An 18724-nucleotide genomic window follows, 5' to 3' on the forward strand; every position below is an offset into this window, starting at 1 on the left:
AAAAGTTTCAAATTAAACAAAGAAACAAATAAAAATAAATAAATAGTACCAAAATTGCATTCAATTTTTTTAATACTAGAGAGAGAATAAGAGTGATTTGGGAAATGCATGTTTTTTGTTAACATGTAGGAAACTTTGGTTTCCAGGATGTCAAGTAGCTTTATTGAAAATTTTATTGATTGGCCCCATTTTCCATTGTTGATCTTATCAATTTGAGAAGTCCCACCTGGCTCTCCTGTTGTTGAAATGGGGGGGGGGGTTGGTCATCTGGAGATGGGATAACAATTGAACAGTATATATTAGGGTCCTATGTTAATATATATTAATTAGCTTGTTACCTTATCTGTTATATATGAGATCAAAGCTGTTGAGATTTGCTTAAGAATAGTACTGAAAATGCAATGAATTAACTTGCAAACATGAGAGTTTTTCAATGAGCAGAAGATTGACATTCAGCAGATCCACAGTATCTTTCAAAGTAAATTTATCTATTTCGTACCATTACAATCCCAAATTTGGTTTTTCCCTGCTTTACATAAGGGCCACTTTCTGTTCCTGAGACTGCTTTTACTAGTGGACAAATCTTAGTAAACACCGTGAGAAAACCAACAAAGCACTCATAGGCACAGACTCTCCTACAACAAGGGAATCATAATCTGAACAGGAAAAATAATTGGAAATTTTCTAGCAATTTAGCTTGATACATCTTCTCGTCTCTTGATATACAAATACACTCCAAGCTGACTTTTCTGCTTTGTTTTTTTCTAGCCAAGATTGGCTGGAAATGAGTCTGTGTTTTGCCCTGGCTATTTTATGATCCCATGTGTATTACTTTTATATAAAACTTCAAACATACTTAATACTCCTTCATATAAGACTCCTTCATGTAATTTAGCATTCACGTGTTTTACAGGGGAAAAAATGTCTGTGAGATGAGTTGGGTGAAGACTGAGAAATCTGAGAAATAGGACAGAGGTGATCAAGCATACTCTACACATAATTTGTTTGTGCATTACATCACACACACACCCAGAGATTAACAGAATTGGAAGAGACCTTGCAACCCCCTGCCCAAGCAGGAGACCCTAGATCTGCCTCTACCTAGGAACAAACTCACCACCTCCTGATTGTGATGCGAGAGCTCCACAAAATGATTAGCATTAGCCCATAGCACAAATTCAAGGAAGGAACAAAATCTTGACAGTTCAAATACTAAAGGGATAGTAAAATACCTTTAATAGTTATTTTCTGGTATTGTAAAAACTCATCTACAATATATGTTTGCTTTTAAAATGACATTTATTCAGACAAAAGCTTTAGTAAATCTTTGGAATTAGAATTTCCATACAACTGAAGGAAAAAATACCCTTAACGTTGTCAGATAAAATTAGTATGAGTCATGTTCAAAATGCTTGTAAAATGTTTGACCTTATTTCTTTTTTGCAATTATTTTTTTTAATATTATTTGGTGTTAGTTTTCAACTTTCTTGTTTAAAATCCCAATAATTTTTTTTAATGGCAAAACACTCACAAAACCTCTTACAATTTTTTTTATTGCAAACCTAATTTAGGATTTCTAAGCATTCCCAACTCCAATCACAAAGAAGAGCCTACAACAACTTTCAAGATAACATTTATAGATACAGATGAACAGAATTTGAAGGTACCTTGTAGGTCATCTAATCCAACCCCTCACCCAAGCACGAAGCCCTACACCATTTTTGACAGATGGCAGTCCAATTTCATCTTGAAAACTTCCAGTGATGAAAGTCCCACAACACCCGAAGGCAACTTGTGTTCCATGGGTGAATTGTTCTCACTGTCAGAAAATTTCTCCTTATTTAAAGGTTGAATCTCTCTTTGATCCGCTTCCATCCATTCTTCCTTGTCTGGCCTTTATGTAGTATCTGAGATCTTTAAAAATCACTCCACCCAGATTATAAGTTTGAAGCTAAAGCTGCTTATCATGTGGGTTTCTCGTTCTTCTTGGTTTCACTGAAATATGGAGAATATTTGAAATGATTCAACCCAAACTTCTCATATTCTCTTTTATTGGTAGTGAAATATGATTTTGATGAAATTTGGCAGATATCTTGTATAGGTTTAGGTTTTAGGTTTTAGGTTTTAATTTTATTTGTATGCCGCCCTTTTCCCTGAAGGGACTCAGGGCGGCTCACAACTCAAAAGGGAGGGGAAATACAAACAGAATAAGAAAAACATAAAAAACCATACATAGTTAAAAGCACAACAATCATACCATTCGAGTGAGGCAGCGAGTCTTTAGCCCCAGGCCTGTCGGAACAGCCAGGTTTTAAGGGCTATGCGGAAGGCCTGGAGGGTGGTGAGGGTACGAATCTCCACGGGGAGTTCGGTCCAGAGGGTCGGAGCAGCCACAGAGAAGGCTCTCCTCCGGGTAGTCGCCAGTCGACACTGGCCGGCTGATGGAATTCGGAGGAGGCCTAGTCTGTGGGATCTAATTGGTCTAGTGGAGGTAATTGGCAGTAGGCGATCTCTCAACTACCCAGGTCCAATACCATGAAGGGCTTTGTAGGTGACAACTAGCACCTTGAAGCGTACACGGAGATCAACAGGCAGCCAGTGCAGATCGCGGAGGATAGGTGTTACGTGGGTGAACTGAGGCGCACCCACGATCGCTCGCACGGCTGCATTCTGGACAAGCTGAAGTCGCCGAATACTCTTCAAGGGCTGCCCCATGTAGAGCACGTTGCAGTAATCCAGTCTGGAGGTCACAAGGGCATGAGTGACTGTTGTGAGAGCCTCCTGGTTCAGGTAGGGACGCAACTGGTGCACCAGGCAAACCTGGGCGAATGCCCCCCTGGTCACAGCTGACAAATGATGTTCAAAAGTCAGCTGTGGGTCCAGGAGGACTCACAAATTGCGAACCCTGTCTGAGGGGCATACCGTTTGACCCCCCCCAGCCTGAGAGGTGGAACACCTGGCCAATTAGTAGGAGGAAAGCACAGCAGCCACTCGGTCTTATCTGGATTGAGTACAAGCTTGTTAACCCCCATCCAGTCCCTAACAGCCTCGAGGCCCTGGCACATCACATCAATCGCTTCATTGAGTTGGCACGGGGCGGACAGATACAACTGTGTATCATCCGCATACTGGTGGTATTTTATCCCGTGCCGTCGAATGATCTCACCCAGCAGTTTCATGTAGATATTAAAGAGGAGGGGGGACAGGACCGAACCCTGCGGCACCCCATATGTTAGGGGCTTAGGGGTCGATCTCTGCCCTCCGACCAACACCGACTGCGACCTGTCCGAGAGGTAAGAGGAGAACCACCGTAAGACAGTGCCTCCCACCCCCACCTCCCGCAGTCGTCGCAGAAGGATACCATGGTCGATGGTATCGAAAGCTGCAGAGAGGTCAAGGAGTACCAGGATGGAGGCATGACCTCCATCCCTGGCTCTCCAAAGATCATCGATCAATGCGACCAAAGCGGTTTCCGTGTTGTAGCCAGGCCTGAAACCAGACTGGAAGGGATCTAGATAATTGGTTTCCTCCAAGGACCGCTGGAGCTGAAAGGCTACCACCTTCTCAACAACCTTCCCCACAAAGGGGAGGTTGGAGACTGGACGATAGTTGTTTAAGACGGCTGGATCCAAAGATGGTTTCTTCAGGAGGGGTCTCACCACCACCGCCTTTAATGCGGGGGAAAGACCCCATCCTGAAGGGAGGCGGCAACAACCGCCTGGATCCAGCCCCGTGTCACCTCCCTGCTGTTAACAACCAGCCAGGTGGGGCACGGGTCCAGTACACGTGTGGAGGCACTTACAGCTCTCATGGCCTTGTCCACATCCTCAGGGGTAACAGCTTGAAAATCAATCCAGTGATGTCCTACCAGATTATCCCTTGGTGCCTCAGCTGGTTCTGCAGAATTGGAGTCCAGGTCCGCCTGAAGCCGAGCAACTTTATCCGTGAGGAATTGGACGTATTCCTCAGCTCTGCCTTGCAAAGGATCGCTCGTATCCCTCCTATTTAGGAGGGAACAGGTTATCCTGAACAAGGCGGCTGGGCGCGACTCAGCGGAAGCAATCAGAGAGGCAATGTATGTTCTTTTTGTCGTCCTAATTGCCCGGATGTAAACTCTGATGCTGGATGTTAAAAGTGCTCGGTCTGACTCGGACTTACTGGATCTCCATCTATGCTCCAGGCGTCTCTTTCGGCGCTTCATCTCCCAGAGTTCCTCAGTAAACCAAGGGGCCCTCCTGGATCCACTGCCTCGGATCGGCCGTAAAGGCGCAATCCGGTTAAGAGCCTCTGTCACTGCTGAATTCCAAGCAGCAACCAGAGTCTCCGCCAGACTGCGGGCAAGAGTATCAGGAATAACCCCAAGCTCCGTCTGAAAACCCGACGGGTCCATAAGTCGCCTGTGGTGGAACCACCTAATCGGTTCCTCCTCCCTACAGTGGGGATTTGGTCTCCGAAAGTCAAGCCTCAGTAGGTAGTGGTCCGACCATGACAGGGGTAAGATCTCACTACCCCTCAGACCAAGGTCACAACTCCACTGCTCCGAGAGAAATACGAGGTCGAGCATGGAAGCCATGAACTCCTGCGCTCCATCAGAGTGAGTGCTGAGAGAAGGCAAGTTGAAATCCCCCAGAACCATAAGCCTGGGAAACTCAACTGCCAACTCGGCTACCGACTCGAGGAGCGAGGGGAGGGCTGCCGCAACGCTATTGTATAGGAATAACAAATTGATAGATGCTTGCATGGATTATTTCAAGAGATAGAAAAAAAATACAGGTAGTCCATGATTTACAACAGTTTGTTTAGTGACTATTCAAAGATACAACGGAACTGAAAAAAACTGATTTATGACCATTTTTAAAGGTTACGGCCTTTGCAAAATCCCCATGATCATGTCATCAAAATTCAGATGCTTAGCAATTGGTTCATATTTATGGTGGTTGCAGTGTCCTAAGGTCATGTGATCACCTTTTGCGACATTTTGACAACTGACAATTAGGGTTGCAAGTAAGACCCCCAAGGAAAGAAGACTCTGAGTCTTGAAAGTTCCATTTTATTAGAGATGTCATATTGGCACATCTGGGAAAACCCGAATCTGAAAGTTTCCAAGCATCCTCCACCCAAAAGAAAATTCAATTCCCTGCACAGCACCCACATGTCCATCACATGGTCCAATCAGGCACTGTCCCAACTGGAGATGCTTCCCAGTCAAACCCCTCCAGGTGCAGGCAAAGATGTCCTTGACGCTCTGAGAAAGGAATGTTATTATGACTATATCTCACCCATACTCCATGTAATCCCTCCTCCAAATTTCCCACAGCACTAAATGTGGCAGGCCTGAAGGCCCAATGCAAGTGATGGCTTCCTGGCCTGACATTAACAAGAAGTCCATGAACAGGCTAGTTTTACTTAACAACTGGGTTATTCACTTAAAAACTGCAGTGATTCACTTAACATCTAAGGCAATAATGGTCACAAAACGGGCAAACCTCAATGAAAAAAGTGCATCAGAAATTTTGGGCTCAAGTACGATCATAAGTGGAGGATTGATTTCTTTTGTTTTTTTTTCATTTTAGCGAAGACAATGGACTATTACAACTTTCTCTATATATTAAATTAATCCCACTTTCAAGATCATATCTTTCTGTCAGCCCCTTGTAATTAAGCTTAGTGTGATCTAAGAGTTGACATCCATGTGGAGGTTGATGTAGATCAAGGTAGCTAATGCAATTCTCAAAAGCCAAAGTTTTTGAAAACTTTCTAGATATAAGGTCAAGGTAAGAACGAAGAAGATTGCAAGGCAAGAGAAAGAAAATAGCACTTGCTTATGGAAACAAAGTGTAAGTCTTACAATAACAAAAACACTATTTGCTGAAATCCCCAGGGAATACAGTCTAAGGTGATAATTTGCAAATGTCTGTATTTCAGTTCAGTTCCTTGACATCATCACACCTGAACAAGGATGGCAAGGAGAAAAAAATCCAGAAAATCCTGCTGCACTTTGAAAGATCCCTCGAAATTGATCTTGTGCCACTGAAATCAAGGAAACCACTCTATTTTATCTTTACTTTTTAATTTATGTATCTTCCTCCTTTTCAGTGGATGTTCCCCATTAGGTCTAAACAAGGCAATTTTTTTTTCAAACGACTGCTATATTTGTTGACCATGTTTTCAAAAGGATGGAAGGATGGCTCAAGTCTTCTGGCATTTAACCTTATTCTGTTCTTCTTTCTACCTGGCAGTGTCAATCAGAATTTGAAATCAATCTGCCTCCAATCCAATAATGTTCACAGGAAACTTTCCACCTCTGGAGATGAAACATTACTTGGGGGATTTTTTTCCTTTGTCAACCCTGATGAACGTACTCAGAGTTTCAAAAAAGTGCCAGTAATTTCTGAATATGTAGTGTAAGTGCCTCGTTCTTCTTTAAGTAAAATGCAATATAACTTCAGACAAAGGTGCTAGAATGTAGAGAAAAGGTAGATTATAATAGTTCAATTATGGCACTGCTAGTTTGGCTGTCATATTTAGAGATACTAGCCATGTTAATCAGGGCTTCCATTGAGAGATTACCCTTAGGAAAACATGCATTTTGGACCTTCACATGTTATAAAGGGCCCTGTTAGAGATCTAGAGATCTAAAGAAGCATTTTAAGAGAACTTTGATTTTTGAAAAAAATGCTGCAAGAATATTCGTCTCTCCCTTTCAAAAATGGAAATACCACCAAGTTTATTTTATTTATTTATTTCATTAAGCGTGGATTAGATAACAGATATAAGTATAAACATGATTTTCAATACATGATATCAATACGAATACCAGGTAATATTAGGACAGTGACGGCAGGTACACTGGTGCGACTGTGCACGTCCCTTAAAGTCCTCTTTGGAATGGGGTGAGGATGACCGTAGACTGTCTAAGGTTAAAGGTTTGGGTTTTTGGGGAAGAAACCACAGTGTCGGGTAGTGCATTCCAGGCATTGACCATTCTGCTGCTGAAGTCGTGTTTTCTGCAATCCAGTGTGGAGTGGTTTGCCATACGTTTGGATCTATTGTGAGCTCGTGTGTTGTTGTGTTTGAAGCTGAAGTATTCATTGACAGCTAGGACATTGTAGCAGATATTTATGTACTGCGCTTAGGTTGGGTCGAAGATGGCAAAGTTCTAAATTGTCTAAGCCCAAAATTTCAAGGCATAAGTTATTCTGTTGAGAGCAGAGGAGTGGAGGACATTTCTTGGGCAATATCACTGAACTTGTTTGATTCTATTTATGTCTGATATGCAGTCCAATTTTCAGACAGATGAGCTGCATTCAAGAATTGGTCTAGTGAAAGTTTTTTATGTCCTAGTTGGCAGTTCAATATTATCAGAGAAGAAGCTATGCAAGATTAATGCCCTTTTAGCAATGTGGTTACAGTGAGCTCTGGCACTTAGACTGTTTGAGATGAGTGCTCCAAGTTCCTTGATAGTGTGTGGGTCGTCTACAAAGTCACATCCACGCAGCTTGCATTTAGGGGACACAACACCAAGGATGAAAACCTGCTAGAATGCTTACGGTTGAACATAAAAAAAGACATTACCATAAGAATATACTCTAGGGCACCAAACCAAGCATACGAAATAGATGAACGTTTTGCTACAAACTTAACCAATGTATGTCAAAATACATTACAGGAGTAACAGGGGGGTTTATTTACCCAGACATTAAAGGGGGGAATCGGATGGGTTGACCCAGCTGACAAGTTTGTCATTCAAACGGTAAAGGAGGAAGCAAGAGGGCAGCTCAACTAGAATTTATTCTATTTTGTTCTTTTTTTTCTCTTTTTTTAAAGTAAACTTTTTACTACTTTCCAAAATATTTTTATTAAACAGTTTTTTCCCAACATTTCCACATCGTAAGCTCCATTATAATATTTTTGTCTGTACATGTATACACATACACACACACACACACAGAGAGAGAGAGAGCGACAGAGAGAGAGAGAGAGAGAGAGAGAGAGAGAGAGAGAGAGAGAATACATTTCCATTTACTAATATGTTAATTCATAATTATATTTCTTCTATGCTTTTTATTCTTTCAATGTGCTAATTTCTATGCAATGCATCTTATATCTATCTGTGTACATATATTCCTCTTATAGATATTATTCTGTACTATTTTATATACAGTAAATCTTACTTTTTCCCCTCTTATTTATTTATATGGTTTCATGATTTTTCTCTGATTTCTTAATCTTTCTTCCCTAAATGCTTTTTTATTCTTTGCATCTTTCCTCTAGCCATTTGTACCATAAATTCCATACTAAGTGATAATCAGATTATCCTTTATCTTTTATTTATTTTGTAATTCTGTCCATTTCAGCACACTCTAATACTTTTTAAATCAAATTTCCTCTGTTGGTATAGTTTTGTTCTTCCAATTTTGTGTGTATATGATTCTTGCTGCATTTATTGCATATAATATTAAGTATTGATTTTTTTTCTCATAGTTCCCAGTAATCATCCCTAAGAAAAATAATTCTGCTTTTAGCTCTATTGCTAATGTAGTTATCTCTTCAAGCCAGTTTTTTATTCTTGTCCAATATTTTCTTGCTACTATACACATCCACCACATATGATATAATGTTCTGTGGGCTTGACTACATTTCCAACAATTCTGTGAACAGTTTGGAAACATTGTCGCTATTCTATGTTCTCTTCTAAAGAGCAACCATCACTTTCCCTGTTGAGGAAATGTCTTCCAGTCAACCTCTCCCAAATCCTTGCCTAGAGGCAGTGGTGGGATTCAGGCAGTTCACACCAGTTCGGGAGAACCGGGGGTTAATGTTTTGAGCAGTTTGGCAAACTGGTGGTTGGAAAAAATCATTAGGGGAGAGAACCAGTTGTTAAATTACTTGAATCCCACCACTGCCTAGAGGTATAGAACAGGTCTTGCTAATCAGTGACTGTGGAGACAGTCAGAATAATGTGCAAAGCCAAAAGTCTCATTCAATGAAATTCAAAATTAATCTCTATTGAATAAATTGCTAAAGTTACCTATTTAGTTGAGAACCAGATTGAGTTCTTTTTTGGGATTTGATTTTCTCCACTTCTCCACTTTTATTTCAGCCTAATACCAAAATATGCCCAGCATCCTCTTTCTATGTATTTTGCCATTGATGAGATCAACAAGAATGCCAAGCTGTTCCCCAACATCACACTAACACCGAAGATTTATGAGACTAGTTTCAATGCCATGAAGGCCAGTGAGGATGTTTTAGATTTTCTGTTTCTGAATCGAGGGAGTCCTATCAACTTCAATTGTGTTGGAAGAAGGAATCTGAACTTCTTGCCTATCATTGGTGACCTCCCCTCGCTCAATTCCATCCAGATGGCCCACATGTTGAACATCTACAAGTTTCCACAGGTATGACCATTTTCCATAGATCAGTTTGTTTCTTGTTTCTTCTTTGTTTCTTTTCTTTTTATTAACCCTAGCTTCTTTCATTTTTACCGGGCTATCATTTATCAGTTCTGAGTCTACTATAATGAATCTTATGATCTCTTTCTTAATGTAAAACTTTCGCAAAAAAGTCATGATGTCACAGTGAAATCCAATATTCTATGGAGAATGGAAAAAGTCTATGCTCTTCATGATCACAAAAGGACTCTGAATTTAATTTTCTATGCCTCCTTCTTTCCAACAGATCAATTATGGTTCCTTTGATCCAGTCCTGAGTGACAAAAGGGAGTTCCCTTCCTTCCTCAGCATGGTTCCCAATGAAAATTTGCAATACGAGGGGATTGTCCATTTACTGAACCATTTTGGATGGAATTGGATTGGCCTCTTGGTCTCAGAGGACGAAAGTGGGGAAACCTTTCTTCAAAATCTCCAACCAAAACTCTTCCAGAGTGATATTTGCATTGCTTGGACAGGGTTGATTCCAATTATAATGGATGCAGTCATAAATAAGTATGTTATTTTTGATCGCGTAACAAACATAATATACACTATCTTAGGGAAGAATATCAGTATATTCCTTGCCTCCGGGACTGCCCAATCTATGGAGACTCTACAATGGGGGCTTTATTCTACTGAAATTAACCATCAGAATCCAATAGATCACAGAGTATGGATCATGACCTATCAATTGGATTTCACCGTGATTTCATCAGCACGAGGGAAATTCCAAGTTCAAACTTTCAATGGTTCCTTATACTTCTCCCTCCATACTAGGATTGTCCCAGGATTTCAGGAGTTTCTTGAGAAAATAAAACCTGATAAACATCCCTTTCTTTACATTAATTGGTTCTGGGAATTGGTGTTTGATTGTTCACTGCCTCCATATCAGAAAGGTGTTAAACGCTGCACTGGGAGGGAAAAACTCAAGACCGTCTCTGGCTCTGTGTTTGAAATGACCATGTCTGGAGAAAGCTACAATGTCTACAATGGGGTTTATCTTGCAGCACATGTGTTGCAAGCAATGTATTCAAAAAGAGCAAAAAGAGCAAAGCCAGCTCCTGTGAGGAATCAGGATGCATCAAATCTTCAGCCTTTGCAGCCATGGGAGGTATGTCATTGCTCTTCTCAGATACATTTATAGAAGCCCTGAAAGGGATGGAGTAGGATGGGAAGGCAACAATACATAGACAATCTGGATTTGTTTCTCTGTAGCAACCAATAACTATTAGCAAATATTAGTAAATCTCCAATAACTGATGCAGCTCAATTATACCTAAAAATCATCTCCAAAGTCAAACCATCTCCAAAAGGAACTATGTTTGGAGATCTACTACTTAATGCTGTTTCAGGGAGTGAAAATCTATTAATTTTAGCAACTTTTGTGCAAAGTCTCACACCCAACATCACCCAAAAAATTAATGCACAAAATTAAAAAAGTTTCTAGGTTGTCTCCATATTCTTCATTATAGTATCTCTCCTAATCTCTCTGTAGTAAACAATACTTCTGTTCTTGCTATACTAACTATTGTGCTATGGAACTGTTGATGTACTGTGCAAATATTGTGAAAAAACTTTTACATATATGGTAATCCTGAAAAGTTTGTGACGTTTTAATATTTCTACATAAACATGACCTAAAATATAACTGGTTTTCATCACAAATCCTAAAACTAGAAAAGGAGGGCTGAAATAAACCTGCTGATTGATTTGTTGAGTAAAATGATCCATTTGTGCACATCTATGGACCTAAAATCACTAGAAGATCATAATAACTGGATTGTGTTTTTATCTTAATTAATAAAATTTCCAATTCCAATTGATGTATCCATTTTCACTGTAACACTTTAGATGTATTATATTTATATGGCACTACAGACATATGGGACAGGAGGATTGGAAAGACTAAGTTAAATTTCTACAAGACTCTAAGTAATATTACTTTAAGGAATTTATTGATTCATGTGAAAGAAACTTATACAAAGCTGTGAGTCAAGAGTAAGAGGTGGAGAGTGATGCATTCCCTGTCCTTCCCTTTTCTTCCCATCACATGTAATGGATATCTTACCTTATTTATGTAGAATTGTCTCTTTCCTCTAATGATAAATTTATGCAAGAATTGAAAAATAAGCTGTGTGAGAATCTGATGCCATGAATCTTAATTTTATCGGTTACTATATTCCATTTAAATCAATACATATTAGGAAATTGTTGGATCTGATATTACTGAAATTTAAAATGGGTTCTGGTCCATGGGTTGAAGAGATTTCTGAATCAAACCAGAAAGCAATTGGTATTGGTATTGGTATTTTATTATTTGTATGCTGCCCTTCTCCGGGAGGACTCAGGGCGGCGAACAATTCAAAGGGGAAGAAAGGGGGAACATAAAAGACAAAATACAAATAATAAAAGTGGACAACAGTCGCACAACCATACATGTCGAGAGGGGAGGGAACTCATCACCCCCAGGCCTGCAGGCAAAGCCAGGTTTTGACGGCTTTTCGGAAGGTCTGGAGAAAGGTGAGGGTCCGAATCCCTGCGGGGAGTTCATTCCAGAGGGCCGGAGCTGCCACAGAGAAGACCCTCCCCCTGGTAATAGCCAGGTGGCATTGGCTGGTAGATGGCACCCGGAGGAGGCCAACCCTGTGAGATCTAAGGGGTCTGTGGGAGGTAAATCGCAGCAGGCGGTCTCTCAAGTACCCAGATCCAATACCATGAAGGGCTTTATAAGTTATGACTAGCACCTCGAAGCGTATCCGGAGACTGATCGGTAACCAGTGCAGCTCGTGGAGGATAGGTGTAACGTGGGTGTACCGAGGTGCACCCACGATCGCTTGCGCGGCTGCGTTCTGGACGAGTTGAAGTCTCCAAATACTCTTCAAGGGCTGCCCCATGTAGAGCGCATTGCAGTAGTCCAGTCTTGAGGTCACGAGGGCTTGAGTGACTGTTGCGAGTGCCTCCTGGTCCAGGTAGGGACGCAACTGGTGCACCAGGTGAACCTGGGCAAATGCCCCCCTGGTCACAGCCGACAAATGGTGTTCTAAAGTCAGCTGTGGATCCAGGAGGACCCCCAAGTTGCGAGCCCTGTCTGAGGGGCGTAGGTTTTCACCCCTCAGCCTGAGTGATGGAATATTGACCAAGTTTTTGTGAGGAAAACACAACAACCACTCGGTCTTGTCTGGATTGAGTACAAGCTTGTTAACCCCCATCCAGACCCTAACAGCCTCCAGACACTGGCACATCATGTCAACCGCTTCACTGAGTTGGTACGGGGCGGACAGATACAACTGTGTATTGTCCGCATATTGATGGTGTTTTATCCCGTGCCGTCGAATGATATCACCCAGAGGCTTCATGTAGATATTAAATAGCAGGGGGGACAGGACGGAACCCTGAGGAACCCCGTATTTCAGGGGCCTAGGGGTCGACCTCTCCTCCCCAACTAACACCGACTGCGACCTGTCCAAGAGGTAGGAGGAGAACCACCGAAAAATGGTGCCTCCCACCCCCACCTCTCGCAGTCGTCGCAGAAGGATACCATGGTCGATGGTATCGAAGGCCGCTGAGAGGTCAAGGAGCACTAGGATGGAGGAATGACCTCCATCCCTGGCTCTCCAGAGATCATCGGTCAGTGCGACTAAAGTGGTTTCCGTGCTGTAGCCAGGCCTGAAACCAGACTGAAAGGAGTCTAGATAATCGGCTTCATCCAAGGACCGCCAGAGTTGCGAGTCCACCACTTTCTCAACAACCTTCCCAATGAAGGTGAGGTTGGAGACTGGACGGTAGTTGTTCAAACTGGCTGGGTCCAGTGATGGCTTCTTCAGGAGGGGTCTCACCACCGCTACCTTCAATGCCGGTGGAAAGAAACCCTCCCGAAGAGAGGCATTCACCATCGCCTGGATCCAGCCCCGCGTCACCTCCCTGCTGTTCGCGACCAGCCAGGAGGGGCACGGGTCCAGTACACATGTGGAGGTACTCACCACTCCCATGGCCTTGTCCACTTCATCAGGAGCAACAGGTTACAATTATGATAAGATTCACTAGAGAAAATCAGTTGGGATTCTGAATAAAGCCAATCTTTGGGGAAGATTAGGATAACTTCTCTCTCTCAAATCCAGCTTCACTACGCTCTGAGAAACACCCGTTTTAATAACAGTGTGGGAGAAGAAATCTTTTTTGATGAGAAAGGGGAGTTTGACCCAGGATATGACATCTTCAACTTTGTCTCCTTCCACAACCAATCCTTCCAGAGAGTCCAGATTGGAAAGATGGTCTCCAAATCTCTTGATGGGAAGAAATTCACTATTAATGAAAATACCATTGTGTGGAATCACAAGTTTCAGCAGGTGGGATATTTGATAAACTCTAACCTGGTAGACTATTATTCAGAGGTGAAGATATTCTTCTCCAATGATCTTAAAGTCCATAAATGAAGAACAGTGATAGTACTCAGGAATCTTGTGGTTTTGCTAAATATTTGAGATGGTCTTTATGAAGACCACTACATACCAAGAAGAGCAACAAACATGATTAGGGGGCTGAAGGCTTAAATACATCAAGAATAGTTACAGGAACTGGATATGTCTTAGTAAAAAGAAGGAAGATGTGGTAGCAGCGTTCCAACATCTAATGAGCCATGAGAAAGAAGAGAGGGTCAACCTGTTCTCCAAAGCAACTTAAGGAAGCTGGGTCTTGGGAGGCAGCAAATAATTCAGGGGAGGGCAGCTAGAGGTGGCATTTGCTGGTTCTCATAACTGCTCAAAATTTCTGCTACTGATTCACCAGAACCGTTTAGAACCGGCCAAATGCCATTTCTGATGTGTTTGCAGAAAACTCAGAACTCATCCTAGGAAGTGGATGATTTGATGTAAATATGGACACTCTCCAAATGCATCTTGGGCCATGTTGACATCAGAAGATTATGCATCTCCCTGAAAGTACCAAGTTCTTTTAATAAAATGGAGAATTTGTACAACATCTTGATGAATCCCATTCCTAAAGTTTCTTGGTTTTTTTTCAGGTACGTCCCCGTGCCAGATGTGTAGAGAGCTGCCATCAGGGGTACAGCAAGGTTGTTCAGGAGGGGAAACATATTTGTTGCTACAATTGTAGACAATGTCCTGAAGGAAGAATTTCAATTGAAATGGGTAAGTAAAGGAAGAGACAGCTGAGAGTTGAGAGCTTACAAATTCATCTTTCCCTATTTTGGTTGAGGGTTGCAATTCTCTCCAAAGCACTCCACCACTAATGCTGCTGTTCAAAGAAATAGATATTCATAAATAACAAGGCAGAATCCATACGCTTGTTAAGAAAGAATTATTGTGTATGTTTCATGGGGATTGTGAATGGCATCCACAGACATGATCTCTTTCAGTTAGCTGTATATATATTGTCCTATATAGTTGGGAATGACAAGGTTTTCGTCATGTATTTCAGATGCAGACCAATGTGAGAGATGTCCAGAAGATCAGTATTCGAATGCAGAAAAAGTCCAGTGCCTTCCCAAACGTTTCAGCTATTTATCCTATAGGGAACCCTTGGGAATCGTTTTGAGTTCTCTGACTCTTTTCTTTTCAGCAATTCTTATTTTGGTGGCAGTGACCTTCATTCTACATTGGGACACCCCCATTGTCAAAGCCAACAACAGGAACATCACATGTGTACTCGTTTCCTCTCTCCTGCTGTGTTTTCTGTGTTCTCTGATCTTCATAGGTCAGCCTGGGAATGTGACTTGCTTTCTCAGGCAAACAATGTTTGGTACCATTTTCTCTCTCTCGGTATCTTGTGTCTTGGCCAAGACCATCACGGTTGTTTTGGCCTTCCTGGCCACTAAGCCAGGAAACCAGATGAGGAAATGGCTAGGAAACAGACTGGCGGGATCCATCATTGTCTTCTGCTCCTGTATTCAAGCAGTTATCTGTATGGTATGGTTGATCATATCTCCTCCCTTCCCTGAATGGGACATGCATTCACAGGCTCAAGAGATCATTGTTCAATGTAATGAAGGCTCAGATGCCATGTTTTACATTATCCTGGGCTACTTGTGGCTCCTGGCCACCAGCAGTTTCACTGTGGCTTTCTTTGCCAGAAAACTGCCTGATACTTTTAATGAAGCCAAGCTGATCACCTTCAGCATGCTTGTGTTTTGTAGCATTTGGGTGTCCTTCATCCCAGCCTATATGAGCACCAAGGGGAAATACACGGTGGCTGTGGAGGTCTTTTCCATCTTGGGCTCTACTGCAGGCCTCCTGGGCTGCATCTTTTTTCCCAAGTGCTATATCATTCTCCTGAACCCACATCTGAACACAAAGCAGCATCTAACCAGGAGAACAAGTTAATAATCAATAATGCTATAATTCAGCCTTTATCTGGTGACCAAAATCATCCATGTGAACAGTCCAAATATTCAAACTTGCAACCTTAATCATGCAATTCAATGCTATTTATTTTATTTTCTTCATTTCTGTAAAATGCTGTATATAATCAATCCCTAAGGGTTCATCTGAGCCGTCAAACAGCTAAATGGTTAGAAGATGGTTAGCTATATAAAAGTTTCAAAACAAACAAACAAACAAACAAATAAAAATAAATAAATAGTACCAAAATTGCATTAATTTTTTTAATACTATGGAGAGAATAAGGGTATATTGGGAAATGCATGGTTTTGGTTAATGTGTGAGAATCTCTTTGGTTTCCATGATGTCAAGTAGTTTTATTGAAAATTTTAATATTGGCCTCATTATCTACCCCTGATTTTATCAATTTGAGAAGTCCCACCTGGCTCTTCTGTTGTTGAAATGCGGTGATTTTTGTCATCTGGAGGTGGGACACCTATTGAAAAATATATATTAGGTTCCTATGTTAATATATATTAATTAGCTTGTTACCTTATACAGTATGTTATACATGAGATGAAAGCTGCTGAGATTTGCTTAAGAATAGTATTGAAAATGCAATGAATTAACTCACAAACATGAGAGTTTTTCAATGAGCAGAGATTGACATTCAGCAGCTCCACAGTATCTTTCAAAATAAATTTATCTATTTTGTACCATTACAATCCCAAATGGTATTTTTCCCTGCATCCTTCCAGAGATTTACATAAGGGCCACTTTCTGTTCCTGACACTGATTTTACTAGTAGACAAATCTTAGTAAACAATGTGAGAAAACCAAACAAAGCACCCATAGGTGCAGACACTCCTACAACATGGGAATAATAATCTGAATAGGAAAAAATTGTGGAAATTTTCTAGCAATTTAGCTTGATGCATCTTCTACTCTCTTGATATCCAAATACACTCCAAGCTGACTTTTCTGCTTTGTTTTTCCCCCAGCAGAGATTGGTTAGAAAGAAGTCTGTGTTTTGCCCTGGCTATTTTATGATCCCATGTGCATTACTTTTATATAAAACTTCAAACATATTTATACTCCTTCATATAATACTCCTTCGTGTAATTTAGCATTCATGTGTTTTACAGGGGAAAAAAAATGTCTGTAAGATTAGTTGGGTGAAGACTGAGAAACATGGAAATCCACCACACTCTACACTGAAATTGTTTGTGCATTACATCACACATACATCCAGAGATTAACAGAATTGGAAGAGACCTTGTAACCTCCTGCCCAAGCAGGAGACCCTACATCTGCCTCCACCTAGGAACAAACTCACCACCTCCTGATTGTGAGGGGAGAGCTCCACAAAATGATTAGCATTAGCCCATAGCACAAATTCAAGGAAGGAACAAATACTAAAGGGACAGTGAAATACCTTTAATAGTTATTTTCTGATATTGTAAAAGCTCATCTCCAACATATGAATGCTTTTAAAATGACATTTATGCAGACAAAAGCTTTAGTAAATCTTTGGAATTAGAATTTCCATACATCTGAAGGAAAAAATATCCTTAATGTTGTCAGATAAATTTAGTATGAGTCATCTTCAAAATGCTTGTAAAATATTTGACCTTATTTCTTTTTTGCAATTATTTTTATAATATTATTTGGTGTTAGTTTTCAACCCTCTTGTTTAAAATCCCAATAAATATTTTTAATGGCAAAACACTCACAAAAGGGCAAAATGAACCTCTTACACCTTTTTTTATTGCAAACCTAATTTACGATTTCTAAGCATTCCCAACTCCAATCATGAAGAAGAGCCTACAGCAACTTTCAAGATAAGATTTACAGATACAGATGAACAGAATTTGAAGGTACCTTGTAGGTCATCTAATCCAACCCCTCACCCAAGCACGAAGCCCTACACCATTTCTGACAGATGGCAGTCCAATCTCATCTTGAAAACTTCCAGTGATGAAGGTTCCACAACACCCGACGGCAACTTGTGTTCCATGGGTGAATTGTTCTCACTGTCAGAAAATTTCTCCTTATTTCCAGGTTGAATCTCTCTTTGATCTGCTTCCATCCATTCTTCCTTGTCTGGCCTTTATGTAGTATCTGAGATCTTTAAAAATCACTCCACCCAGATTATAAATTTGAAGCTAAAGCTGCTTATCGTGTGGGTTTCTCGTTCTTCTTGTTTTCCCTGAAATATGCGGAGCCAAAAAGGAGAATATTTGAAATGATTCAACCCTGAGCTTCACATATTCTCCTTTATTGGTAGTGAAATATGATTTTGGTGAAATTTGGGAGATTTCTTGTATAGGAATATCAGACTGATAGATGCTTGGATGGATTATTTCAAGAGATAGAAAAAATACAGCTAGTCCTTGACTTACAACAGTTTGTTTAGTGACTATTCAAACATACAACGAAACAGAAATAACTGATTTATGACCATGTTTAAAAGATACGGCCTTTGCAACATCCCCATGATCATGTGATCAAAATTCAGATGCTTGGCAATTGGTTCATACTTAAGGCGGTTGCAGTATCCTACAGTCATCGGATCACCATTTGCGATATTCTGACAATGGACAATTAAGTTGCAAGTAAGACCCCCAATGAAAGAAGACTCCGAGTCTTGAAAGTTCCATTTTATTAGAGATGTCATATTGGCACATCTGGGAAAACCCAAATCTGAAAGTTTCCAGGTTTCTTTCACCCAAAAGAAAGTTCAAGTCCCTGCACAGCACCCACATGTCCATCACATGGCCCAATCAGGCACCTCCCAACTAGAGATGCCTCCCAGTCACACCCCTCCAGGTACAGGCCAAGGTGTCCTTGACTCTCTGAGAAAGGAATGTTATTTAGACTATCTATCTCCCATACTCCATGTAATCCCTCCTCCCAATTTCCCACAGCACTAAATGTGGCAGGCCTGGAGGCCCA

At 41.0% G+C, this 18724-nt stretch overlaps 1 protein-coding gene across 1 annotated transcript; it reads left to right on the top strand.

The window, feature by feature from the left end:
* The first annotated feature begins 14842 nt into the window (after positions 1-14842).
* On the top strand, positions 14843-15772 carry LOC116521986 (vomeronasal type-2 receptor 26-like). Its single transcript, XM_032236574.1, has one exon. It carries the CDS (start codon positions 14843-14845, stop codon positions 15770-15772), a length of 930 nt encoding a protein of 309 aa, XP_032092465.1.
* The last annotated feature ends 2952 nt before the right edge of the window (positions 15773-18724 follow it).

This window comes from Thamnophis elegans, chromosome Z, assembly GCF_009769535.1.
Source record: "Thamnophis elegans isolate rThaEle1 chromosome Z, rThaEle1.pri, whole genome shotgun sequence".
NCBI classification, from domain to species: Eukaryota; Metazoa; Chordata; class Lepidosauria; order Squamata; family Colubridae; genus Thamnophis; species Thamnophis elegans.

Bases quoted from the DNA above. Each gene is read 5' to 3' on its own strand.
- LOC116521986 (XM_032236574.1), top strand. From the start codon at position 14,843: ATGACAAGGTTTTCGTCATGTATTTCAGATGCAGACCAATGTGAGAGA.